The sequence below is a fragment of the Euprymna scolopes genome, chromosome 42 (assembly GCF_053919585.1).
Source record: "Euprymna scolopes isolate OS-2025 chromosome 42, ASM5391958v1, whole genome shotgun sequence".
NCBI lineage: Eukaryota > Metazoa > Mollusca > Cephalopoda > Sepiida > Sepiolidae > Euprymna > Euprymna scolopes.
In genome coordinates, this window is record NC_136523.1 from 23194416 (window position 1) to 23208085 (window position 13670).

General features: G+C 32.8%; 1 protein-coding gene across 9 annotated transcripts in view; it reads right to left on the reverse strand.

Annotated features, from left to right (window-relative positions):
- Positions 1 to 13670, reverse strand: part of LOC145266958 (pyruvate kinase PKM-like) — a 142482-nt gene that overhangs the window by 35466 nt on the left and 93346 nt on the right. For all 9 annotated transcript variants that reach the window (XM_080122784.1, XM_080122786.1, XM_080122781.1 and 6 more), the window contains 3 exons: positions 13248 to 13434; positions 11054 to 11196; positions 2279 to 2406 (listed from right to left, as the gene is read on the reverse strand). In XM_080122784.1, the coding sequence (XP_079978910.1) occupies positions 2279 to 2406; positions 11054 to 11196; positions 13248 to 13434 (458 nt within the window). The remainder of the gene's footprint in view (positions 1 to 2278; positions 2407 to 11053; positions 11197 to 13247; positions 13435 to 13670) is intronic.

Genomic DNA, 13670 nt, shown 5'->3' on the forward strand with positions numbered 1-13670 from the left:
GAGGATTTCTATTGAATTGAAAGGACACCAAAAATAAACCTAGCATTAAAAGTAAGGCAGATGAATCTGAAAAATTGAAATAAAAGGTTTGGATTTAAAATTTATAAGAAAATTAGTATAGGTTAGAGATAGAAATGAGTAGAAAAAAAATATATATATATTTTGAATTTACATAATAAATTTGATTTAAAAATATATAGAGATAGTTACCTTTTAGTTTTTCTTTTTTTGAAATCAGGAACTGTGTTTAAAGTAGTCATTTAGATGTTTGCTATAGCTTTTTATTTTATTGAATGATGAATTTTAAAAGGGCGACGCTCGTGCAGTAAATTGTTTCCGTTAGCGTATTTTGATTTAAAGACGCTACAGTTAATATATATAGAGAGAGAATATTTATTTTGCAAGTTTTTAAGGGGAGATAATTGTCATGTGTTATTGGCTTTATTTATTATTTGATTTACGAGTCTAAGGGCCGTAATTGGTCTAACTTAATTTATTAAAAAAAAAAAAAAAAAAAAATTTGTAATCTATTTTTACTAATGAGTAATTTTTAATGATTTAAGGTGGTTTATATTTATTAAATTTAAACCAACGTTTATGATTACATGATAGAAGCTCGTGTCTTGAATTTACTAGTTTGGTTGTGCTTTTTATATCTTCATATTTTAAAATTTTTAGGGTTTCTTTTGTACATAGTGTACAAATAACTCTCTATCAAACCAAACTACTCTATCCAACTATATTTGGCAACTAAAAAATAGCAATATTTCTTTCAACTTAAAATGGCAAATAATTGAGACTTGCAAATCATATAAACCAGGAGATAAATTTTGTACACTATGTACAAAAGAAACCCTAAAAATTTTAAAATATGAAGATATAAAAAGCACAACCAAACTATTAAATTCAAGACACGAGCTTCTATCATGTAATCATAAACGTTGGTTTAAATTTAATAAATATAAACCACCTTAAATCATTAAAAATTACTCATTAGTAAAAATAGATTACAATTTTTTTTTTTTTTTTTAATAAATTAAGTTAGACCAATTACCGCCCTTAGACTCGTAAATCAAATAATAAATAAAGCCAATAACACATGACAATTATCTCCCCTTAAAAACTTGCAAAATAAATATTCTCTCTATATATATTAACTGTAGCGTCTTTAAATCAAAATATGCTAACGGAAACAATTTACTGCACGAGCGTCGCCCTTTTAAAATTCATCATTCAATAAAATAAAAAGCTATAGCAAACATCTAAATGACTACTTTAAACACAGTTCCTGATTTCAAAAAAAGAAAAACTAAAAGGTAACTATCTCTATATATTTTTAAATCAAATTTATTATGTAAATTCAAAAAATATTTTTTTTTTTTTCTACTCATTTCTATCTCTAACCTATACTAATTTTCTTATAAATTTTAAATCCAAACCTTTTATTTCAATTTTTCAGATTCATCTGCCTTACTTTTAATGCTAGGTTTATTTTTGGTGTCCTTTTAATTCAATAGAAATCCTCCTAAATTTGCTGATGAGGAGACCGTGCTTACCAAAAAAACTATGTATAATTGTTCTATGTGACTTCATGTTTACCACAAATAAAAAGCACGGATTTCCGAAACGATCGTACAGATAATTGACTTTGTTGTTGTTCCTTCTTATGAAACTGATTTTTAATTTAATTAAAATTTGATTTTTAAATTTAAAAATTTTTTAAATTTTTAAATTATAAATCACATTACTTAATTATATATATATATATATATATATATATATATATATATATACATACACACACACAAGCTTGATTACTTGAATCTTGTTTCCCAATTCCATCTTAAAAAAAAGTGGGGGGGAGATAACAGGTGAATATATACATATATTCACACACACACAATGGGTGTAGTGCAGAGACAAAGGAATGAGGGTGGAGAGTTGTATGTTTTGGTTTCGATTGTAGCTGATGGCACCCAAATCACGTATATTATTTTAGTTTTGCTCTCACTATTTTAATATTAGGTTCAATATAATAATCAATAGTGAATTGTCTTTATAATAAATATGTAACCAGCATAAATTAAAATATATTTAAGCATATCTTACGACCGGGCAATGCAGGGCAGCCTGCTAGTAAAAAATAAAATTAAACGACAAAATAAGGGAAGTGAAAGTCATGAGGCGGTTGAAAGTAAACCCCAAACGCACTCTAATCATTTATTGATGGCTATGTAACATCTTTCGTTCCGACACCCAAAGAAAAAGGGTTACTTACTTTTTAACTCCCTGATGATTTTCGATTTTCACAAAGATCTTAATGTCTTTCCCTTTATCCCCGAGGATTTCCCTGATTTCACGAACAGCGGCAGCATTTCGGATAAACGAGGCAAAAATCATATCAACCTACGACAAAAAGAAAAACATATCAATGTGAAAAAAAAAAACAAAAACGCAGAAGTGACTACATGACACGCAATCATTTGTACAGCAAATATTGGGATCTGATATAAAAAAAACTAGCTAAGAGAAGAAAAAAAAATGGTAACATGCAGAAACTACACAAGACATGCAATAATATTTGCATCTGCTATATGACAAACTGACCATGGAGAAAAAAAAAAAAAAAAAAAAAAACAACCCAAAAATTACCTTTCATTCAAATCTCTAGCAATCATAGGTGGGGGTCAAGAGAATTTGCATCACAAATTAACAGAAAAACTAGATCAATGGCCACAAAAAAAATGTATACCATCCATCACAACTAGAAAGGTGTTGAATTTTCTCTTGCTATTGTGTTCGTATTAGTTTTTTTGTTAGTTATGAATTCACATTTTGATACACAATGAAATGGTTCGCTGGTTTAATGAGGTTGACAAACTTATTTACAGAAAGTCCGTAAATTCTGTATAACTAAAATACTTCCATATCTCTCAGTTGTCATATTAACCTTGCTTTTTTCTTTACCTACTAGACCGCTTTTATCTAAAACTCAAATTACATTATCCTATCATTCTCATACTATTCCTCTCCATGCAACACATGTCCTCAACCTTCACTCACTTCAATTCCATACATTACACTTTGTACACATGCCTAATAGACTCTTGGTTGACAATGATAGTGATGTTCGTCCATTGCTTGTGAAGATGACAGTAATCATGCAATTGTTCTGTGGGTTCATATATGGCTTGTTAGACAGATTCTAGCTCTGAAGCATTTCCTGCACGTTGGGCACCTGTGGGATAATTCTGTATCAAAGACGTTGACTCCTGTTCTTTCTAATGACACGTTTTCTCTTCTGTTCTTCATTGTGTGCGGATTCAGCAATTATAGCCCCTTTTGAGTTGTGGCACACCAGGAACATCTGCCTTGGGTTAGTTTTTCTCACAAGTTAGAATACAAACCGAACAGTTTGAAAGAGATAGTGAGATTGTCCTTTAACCGTTTCCACTGTACTCCTGCAAGTTTTTTTTCCTTTGGACAGCTCATCATAAAGGAGCTGTTTTGGGAGCCTTGAATCAGGCAAGTGGCACATATGACCCACCAAATGCACTGTTGTAACATGGTGCGTATTGACAGAAGGTTTGACCAGGCTAAAACTTCTGTGTCTGGTATTTTTTGTTGGTGTTTTGTTTAACGGCATAACCCTTTGTGGGTTATTTAATGCTGAATCCAGTTATTTGGGGAATAGTATTCGATGTTGTCTCCAGTTATTTTAGACGAGATTTTTAATCTTCAAGCTCCTTGTATTTTCAATTGTTAGTTTGTAGCTTTTGGTTTGGTTGTTTTATAGTGGATTTTGTTATTTTTGTTCTCTGCTTTGCAGAATATGATTGGGTTTTACAGTATTATTGATCGGTGCATTTTAAGTTTGAAAACCAGTCAGTAAGTGGGGGAGATAGAAAGAGAAGGCGAAAATAGGAGGATGGAAAAGTGAGAAAAGGCAGATTGTTTTTGTTTTTGCAGAATATAAGTTTTTTTTGGGGTTATATTTTTTGGAAGAGTCCTATCTCTTTGATGCAAGATAGGATTTTGCTGGTATTGTTCTTTTCAAAGATTTTTTGAAGATCTATTTCTTCGTAGTGTTTTTTCCTGATTTGTGAAAGATCTGTCATTCAGTTAGTAGATGTTTTACAGTAAGTGGTGCTTGACAAGGAATATATTGGGGTTGAGTTTCTCCTTTTAGGAGGTAAGAATGTGTTAGGTGTGTGTGACCTATTCTAAGTCTTGTTAAAATGACATTTTGTTTTGTTTTTTGATTTTCATGTTTTGTTAATTTGGGCAGAATTCGGAAAAGTTTGTTATTTGGGAAGTTATTCCAATAGGACTGCCACTTATCTTGGATATATATATATATTGATGTTTCTTTTGATGTCTGTATATGGGATTTTGAAAGTGGGGTCGATAGATTGGTTACGGGTTGCCTTTGCTACTCAGCTAGTTCATTGCCCTATATGCCAATGTGGCTGGTGACCCAACAGTATGATTTCGTTTTTTAGTTGCTGAAAATTTGTGAGTAGGTTTGCAATTAGAGGGTTATTTACTTTTTTTATTTTTAACTGCTGTGATAGCAGATTGAGAATCGGAAACGAAGTTTGCGGTTTTATTTTCTTTGATTAGGTCTAGAGATAGATTTATGGTGGTAATTTCTGCAGTGAAAATTGAACAGCTTTTTGGGAGGCATTTTGTTATTTTGGTATTTTTGTTGATTATGGCTGCACTGGTTGATGTGTCGTTTTCTTTGGATCCATCTGTATAAATACAGGTGTCCAGGGTATTTTTCTGTGATTTCTCTAAATTTTTCTTTGACGTTTATAGGATGAGTTGTTTTTTGTAATTACAGAGGCTTGAGTCTATTATCAGTACTATAATGTTCCAGGGAGGTATTTTAGGAGTAAATGTTTTATGAATTTGTGTTATCGGGATCTCTGCTTCTTCAATAATAGGTTCCATTCATAGACCAAATGTTTTAATGGCTTTTTTTTTTTAAATAAATGTTTATATTTGGGGTAAAAGTGCAGTCGTGCGCAGGACTGTCGGGATCTGCCTTCAATTTTGTATAATATAACAGTGCTATCTTGTTATATCTGAGGTTAGGTGGAGGCTCATTTGCTTCGGCATACAAACTTTCTACTGGGGATGTTCTGAAAGCTCCCAGTGCAAGTCTCAGTCCTGTGTGGTAAATGGGATTTAAAATTTTAACGCAAGATTTTCTTGCTGCTTGGTATATATGACTGCCATAGTCAATTTTAGATCGAATTAGGGATATGTACAGGTTTAACAAGGTCTGCCTGTCAGCTCCCCAATTCGTATGGGCCACAACACGTAGAAGTTGCAGTGTTTTATTACATTTATTTTTAACATAGTTTATGTGGAGACTTAAATTTAGTTTTTTTATCAAAAATCATTCCTAAAAACTTGTCTTCATCAACAAAGGGGATATCTTCTCCATCGAGTTGTAATTTGGGATCATGGTGTAATTTGTGTTGATTGCAAAAATGAATGCATTTGATTTGATTTTTTGAAAATTTAAAACCATTTCCTTTTGCCCATTTATTCATTTTGTTTATGCTGTGTTGTAATTTTCTTTCAATAGTATAGAACGATAGCTTATAGAGCAATCATCTACGTACAATGTTCTATTTATGTAAGGAGTAAGTTCCTTTACTATGTTGTTGATTTTTATATTAAATAGGGTTGTTGATAATATACTACCCTGTGGCACACCTTCCTGTTTATTTATATCGCTTGGAGTAGACCCTATGCGTACCTTGAAGGTTCTGTTTGTTAAAAATTTTTTGAATAAATTCGGGAAATCTACCTTTAAGTCCAAAGTCGAATAGATCTTTCATAATTCTGAATTTCCAGGTAGTATCATAAGCTTTTTCTAGATCAAAAAAGACAGTTGTGGCGTGTTCCCCTCTTATGAAGGCTTCTCTGACATGGCATTCTAAGTTGACCAAATGGTCAAGACATCCACGATTTTTACGATAACCACACTGTGCATTGGTTATTAGTTTGTTTCTAAATACCAAATTAGGCGATGATTTACCATTCGCTCTAATGTTTTGCACATACAACTTGTTAGTGAAATTGGTCGATAATTTCCAGGATCTGAAGAATCTTTCCCTGGTTTTGGTATTGGAATAATCGTATTTTTCCAAGAATCTGGGAACTTCTTTTTAATCCAGATGTCATTGTAGATTTTTAGTAAAAGTTCCAATGGAGTTTTTGGAAGTATTTTCAAAAACTATAGTGGACCTCATCTGGTCCTACGGCTGTGTTGTGTGATTTTTTTATGGAATTTTCCAATTTTTTTATTGAAAAAGGTTTATTATATTCTTCAAAGTTTTTGGAATTGAAGTTTAGCTTGTACTTTTTGATGGCTTGGAATTCTTTGTTATAGTTTTTTGAAGAGTTCTCTGAAAATGTTTTGGCTAATTTGTTCACTATAGCCTTCGTTTCTGTTATTTTGGTATTTTCAGTAAAAAGATGTTTAATTGGTATCGGGTTATGTTTTCCAGAAATTTTTTTAACCATTTCCCAAACTGGCTTTGGTTTAGTGGAAACATTGATCTTGCTGACATATTCTTGCCAGCATTCTTTTTTGGCTTTCTTCATTATTCTGCGTGATTTTGCTCTATGTAATTTGTATTCAATTAAGTTGCTTGTTGTTGGTTCTTTATTAAATTTTCTTAATGCTGCTTTTCGTAGATTTATTGATTCGTTGCATTCTTTGTTAAACCATGGTCTATTCTTTTTTCCTGAAGTAGTGTTTTTAGGAATGCACTTTTCTTCTATTAATATTAATGTTTGTGTAAATGTTTCAATTGTATCGATGTTGTTTTCTGTCAATTGTTCTGAGCAGAAGTTCTTGTATTTTTCCCAGTTGGCTTTGTTAAGTTTCCATCTTGGTGGATGTTCAAATATTTTTTCATGGCTTTTGAGAATGATTGGGTAGTAATCGCTACCACAAGCATCATCGAATACACCCAAGAAAAATCCAGATAAGTGGAAGGGTCACCTATAGTTAAATCAAACGAACTAAGCAATCCATTTGTTGGATTGATGCGAGTGGCTTCTTTTTGGTTGAACAAGCATAGATTATTTTTATTAGATTTTCAATTTTCTTTCCCTTTCTATCCGTTTCCTTGCATTCCCATAAGGTGTTGTGACTATTTAAGTCCCCTAGGAAAAGAAAGGGTTTGGGTATTTGCTCTATTAAGTTCTCCAATTCATTTTCATTTATTTGTTCATGTGGAGGTATGTATACAGAACAAATGCTTATCGGTTTGTGTAATGTTGCTCTTATGGCAACCGCTTGCAAATTTGTTTTTAATTCAATTTGGCTCTGGGCTATGTTATTTTTAATGAATACTGATACACCACCAGAGGCTCTAAGTCCTGTATTATGAATGTAGTTATATTGTTCACAGTGTTTTATATTCAAGTTGTCCTCATTCTTAAGGAAGGTTTTTTGGAGACAAATAACCAAAGGATTAAATTTGGTTTGCAACAATAAAATTTAATTGTAATTTGCGTTCAATCCACGGCAATTCCATTGGATTATCTTGTAATTCATGATTTTTTGGTTTGAGGAGTAACTTTAGTTTCCATGTCTTCTAATTCCGTAAATCTATTTGTAGTAGTAGTGGCTTCTGTTTGTGGTAATTTCTTTATATTATTTTGTTTTTTGGTATTTTTTCTTTTTCAAGTGTGTTTTTTCATCACGGGGAAGACGTATTGGTGACCTGTGTGGTCTTTCTTTTAACTGATTTTGTTTTTCCTTAGTTTCGTCTTTTTCAACATCTACATGATGTACTGGTGATTTTTGTGGTCTTTCTTTTGATTGACTTTGTTTTCTTGGTTGTTCTGATTTTGGTTGAGAATTTGTTTTATTGGTAACATTAGTTGATGATTTAATGGGATGATTAATTTTTGATGATATGTTTGGTTTGATTTCATTTATAAATTTGGGCCAGTCGTTTGGTCCCAATTGTAACAATTTGTTTATTAGTATTTCGTATTTGGAGTCTTGGTTAGTGATGTTTGATGATATACAACTTGAGGTGACTTGAGAGTACGTCTTTTCCTTCATGTATCCATCTATTATTTTCCTGGCTTCGAGGAAGGAGATGTTTTTGGTATGTTTTATTGACACTTCCTTTTCTTTCTTCCAGATTCTGCACGCTCTAGCATAAGCAGGATGGTTTTCTCCACAATTTGCACATTTTAAATCAAGATTGCAGTCATTGACAGTGTGATCTGGATATTTCTGGCCACATCTGCCGCACACTGCTCGTCCCCTACATGCATCCTCATGGTGCCCAAACTTCTGGCATTTAAAGCATCGAAGTGGGTTTGGTATAAATGGTTCAACTTTTTCAACATTGAACCCAATTGATTTCTTTTAGGATAGTGGGTCTATCGAACTGCATAATGTAAATGTTCATATGTATAGTCTGATTTTATTTTTTTATTGCAATTCTTTTAATGTTTATTACTTCTTGGTGTTTAAGTTCTTTTGTTATCTCTTCAGTAGTGCACATTGATAGGTCTTTCGATTTTACTACACCTTTGGATGTATTCAGATTCTTGTGTGGGTAAGTTTTGATATTTATGTTGTGGAAAGTTTTCATTCCTAGGAGAAAAGTGGTATGTTTTTCTCTTTCCACTTCCACCAGTAAGGTTTTATTTTTTAAAGTTTTTACATTTTTTGGGGTAATATATGCCGATATAATTTTATGTATAATAAACGGTGATAAGTCAGTTATTTTGGTTTCTTCGGTGGATTCCAATACAATAAATTTTGAGGATGTTTGATGTAGTTCATTATCTGAACTATCTGAATCGAAGTGTTGGCGCTTGGAGTTTTTATAGTTGGCCATGTATGTATGTATATATATATATATATATATATATATATTTTAAATTCATTGTTTATGCTCCTCACCCACCTCAGAGTCCAATATTGGGGCATGTTGGGGGGGGGGCATTCGCCTTGTCATGCCAGGGCTACATAAACAGTATACATGTTCCAAATGGGAGCCATGAGCACTTGTAATCCTTTAGTTACACAATCCAAGTCATTTGTGGTAATTTCCGGCTCTATACAGCCATGTCATGACTTTAATCATTTGGCACATTTGACCCTAGCCACTGCCTTCTAACACATGGAAAAGAGGGAAAAAATGTATATAGTTTATAGTAGTACAGGGTAGAACTGTATTTGTTACGATTTAGAGGAAATTGATAGAAAAGTAGATGTGTTAGGGCTTGACGTAACTAGCCGATTGATCAGATCGGGCCCCTCCGACCGCCTGTCTAGCCTTGTACGAGACCAAAGTGGAGTGTTGCAACTGATATCTTTAATTTCCCTAGATATCAGTTACTCAGCCACTAGGATCCTTTTCCGAGTCATTACGGGTCGCCACCCACAGCCAACAGGTGGCCCCTTTGAGAGGCTTTTACTCTCTGCAGGGGGACAGTCGGCGTAGGGAAGAAAAAAAAAAAAAAAAAAGGAGTGGAAGGGGAAAAGGGGGCTGTTTTTGTTCTTGCAGAACACAATTAAGTTTTACAAAAGAGAATAGAAAACAAAAACAAATTTAGTGTAGGTGCATTTCGTGTCAAGAAGCCTGATTTGGTAGCACCAGTGGTCGCAGTTTAACGTCATGCCCAAGAGTCTGGTATTTTGTCTTGCCACTTGATGTTTTAACAATCTACAGAGGCAGAACATATAGAAATGGTTCAGTTTCTTGGCATGTCTGGCAGTCTGCGATGATATCAATCTGCTGGTTAGTAATGGCAAAGATCACATGAACTTATTTCATTTAATCCTAACTTTTGCAATCACATAAGCACCTTGTGTTCCATTGGAATGAAATTTTGCATATCAGTACAGTCAGAGAAGCAGGAAGCAAGAAAGGAACTCCAAAGTCTAGCTGTTCGAAGGAAGAAACTTTGAGTAGAAAGCTTTCTGGCATATAGGGACCTTAACAGTGAAGAGGTGAGATGACCACACATACTCCTCTGCCTGACCCTAATGTTTCTGTGGCCTTCGCATTCGTCTTCTATTATGGTCATGTCACCATCTCTGACATTAACGGCTACTAAGAGGAACTCGGATGGATTCACAAGTAGAAAACAAAATAAAACAAAATACAAACTGACACATTTTGCAAATATCAGTTGCACTCTGGGTATGTGTGTGTGTGTGTGTGTGACTATCGACCTTCTGAACACTAAAGTTCACATCGACGTCTGTTGAGGTGGTGTTTGTCAGTTGCCATCAGCTCATCTATCTATACAGAGCCATGACCTGCCCTCTACTGGCCAACTCACAACTGTCCTCGACCATCACAAACTCAAGACGTAAACCGTTCCTAATTGTTGTAAACTGTCATAAAACTCATTGTCGCACCGCAAAGTTCCCATAAACCATTTACATTTACGTCCGGTCTTTTGTCTGCCACACCTTGATTAACAATCCTATTTCAGCTTTCTTTTGTGCATGTCAATAAACAACTTCCTGTAGGTTTGTTCAGCTGAAAAACTAGTTTCAATTTCTAACACTTGGGGTTGGAGGTCATGTCTATAGTATCAGATCCTTTCTACAAGAGGTCCAAGTGATCACATCTGACAAAGCGTAAAGTCACAATATGCCCTAAAACAAGCCGACCATGTGGGTTCTGATCCACGAGTGAATAAATCTGTTCTAGTATAAAATTATTTTCACCATGACTAATGTTTGTGCAAGATCAAAAAAAATCCAAGTCGTGGTTGAGAAAATTACAAATGGGACTAAATTACTAGGTTTAATCCGTCCTTTGTTAAGAGACTAAAAAACAAAACTAATTGATTAAAGAAAAGTGTGCACATATTTTTTTTGTTTTGTTACGTTGTGTTGTTTTTTTGTTTTGTTGTGTTTTGGTGTTTGGTTGTTTGCTGTTTGGTTGTGTGTGTGTATGTGGGATGGGAGATTTAGACCATGCAGGGAAGGGGGGGGGGTGCTAGGAAAAGGCAAAAAATAAGCGGTAGCTGGCCAACTAACCCCTTGCTCCACGCCAAACAATAAATCCTTCTTGTCTTTTTCGGAAACTGCAGGTAAGTCCACAGGGATGCCAGGTAAGTTGCAACCTTTCTTGCTACCAAGATCACCGCCATTTTCAATTTCGCATATCATGTGATCCGGAGCTGAGAAAGAAAAAAAAGAAAAAAGTTTTTTTATAGTCGAAACAACAGCAATTGTAAATGATTAATAAGGTGCAATAAGTCAAACAAAAGTTGCTAATTAACATTAATACTTTAAATGGGTATAGTAATCAATACAATAGTCTGAGTATCTATTGGACCACTCACAACTCCCAAAGAAGCAAAAGGAAAAGAAAGCAAAAGCAAATGAGTCGAGCATGTGGGGTCACGAGTGAAAGTTTGCTTTCACAATGAATAAGGTTTGTGCAAAATTTCTAAAAGGCATATTCGAGAAAAGCGCAAACGAGTGCTTTTGAGGTAATTTACCCCTATATGCAAATAAAAAAAATCTAAAGCATAGTTATTGAGAAAAGTACAAATGGACGAGCGATTCTGGGGTAATTTTAGCCTTTAATGGCCCCTACGGGGTGCAACCAGAGTTATCCTAGAAAATCCGTTCTGGCAAAATTTTACTTTTTTTCACCATGACTAACATTTGTGCAAATTTTCGTAAAAAAAAAAAAAAAAAAAAAAAAAAATCTATGCGCAATTATTAAAAAAAAGTGAACAAACGGTTCAATTAAGGGAGCAAAAAGAAAAAGAATATGTACATGAGGGGAGAGTATTTTACTTTTTATCATTACATCAGACGACATTTCATATAGAAACATTTTTTTTTTATTATTTAGATGCTTAAGACTACTTTTCTTATCTCCAATGTTATTTTGGTTTGGAGCTGAACGTTTTGGTTTCGATTCTTGGTGGTGGCACAGGAGTCTTTTTTATACTTTTTAAATCATTACTATATATTGCATCTAATCTATGTGTATATATCTATAAAAGTGAAAATGTCTTTTTTATACTTTTTAAATCATTACTATATATTGCATCCAATCTATGTGTATATATCTATAAAAGTGAAAATGTCTTTTTTATACTTTTTAAATCATTACTATATATTGCATCCAATCTATGTGTATATATCTATAAAAGTGAAAATGTCTTTTATACTTTTTAAATCATTACTATATATTGCATCCAATCTATGTGTATATATCTATAAAAGTGAAAATGTCTTTTTTATACTTTTTAAATCATTACTATATATTGCATCCAATCTATGTGTATATATATCTATAAAAGTGAAAATGTCTTTTATACTTTTTAAATCATTACTATATATTGCATCCAATCTATGTGTATATATCTATAAAAGTGAAAATGTCTTTTATACTTTTTAAATCATTACTATATATTGCATCTAATCTATGTGTATATATCTATAAAAGTGAAAATGTCTTTTTTATACTTTTTAAATCATTACTATATATTGCATCCAATCTATGTGTATATATCTATAAAAGTGAAAATGTCTTTTTTATACTTTTTAAATCATTACTATATATTGCATCCAATCTATGTGTATATATCTATAAAAGTGAAAATGTCTTTTTTCTGTGGTAGTTAAGGAAGACTTATACAAAAAGGCATTACTTTACATATTCAAACTTTTTAATATATACATATGCACATAACCTTATGAACAGTACATACGGCCCAAATAAAGCTGGGCAGAACTGCTAGTATATATATATATTTTCAACTTCAAACTGACATATTTTTTCTTTAATTTTTAGGAATTTCAAATTTAATGTAAATGCATTCTCAAAAGCAGAATTTCAAAGCACGAACAAAGTTACCGAAAATTTATTTGGAGCTGAAATGGGAATGTATGAAAACAAATACCCAATATGAGGTTGCAGTAATAGCATTACTAAAAATCACAAGAATTTATGTTTAATCTAAACAGCACGCTGCACCTCACTATCTAAATATTAAACATGTCACAAATTTTTTTTTTTTTTTCACAGTAATTTCTACAAAATCTTGAATTTCATTTTAAATTATACAAAAAAAAAAAAAAAAAACTTCATAAAAAATTAAATTAAACACAAAAAAAAATCCTATAAAACTCAACTCAGACTAGGTATATCTATAGAGTGCTGCAATAATAAACGGAGGGGGGTCACAGAGGGTGTAGAGGTTTAACTAACCCATTTCCTTCACAACCACAGAAATAAGGCCGTCATCAATAAACATTCTGGCTCCGACTTTCATCACTTGGGTGATGTTCTTGTAGTCAACGTAGAGAGTGTTTTCATCACATTGTTCCAGGAAGGCATCGTCAGTGGTTATTTTTATGATGGAACCGGCTTTCAGAGAAACTTCAGCTGAAGGACCCTGTAAGGAAAGGATAACAGGAAATTAAAAAAATAGTTATACAGTAAGAAACAAGCAACACTAAAACCATGAAATCCATTATTTGGTGTGAACATAACTTCTGGAAAATCTCAAGTAGGTCATAGTCAGAGAATATTACTATATATATATATAAGTCATCTTCTGGTGAAAATCTAGCTATCCCAAAGAAGGTAACTCTAGATTAGAACAAAAATAAAAATGACCTCAATCTAAGA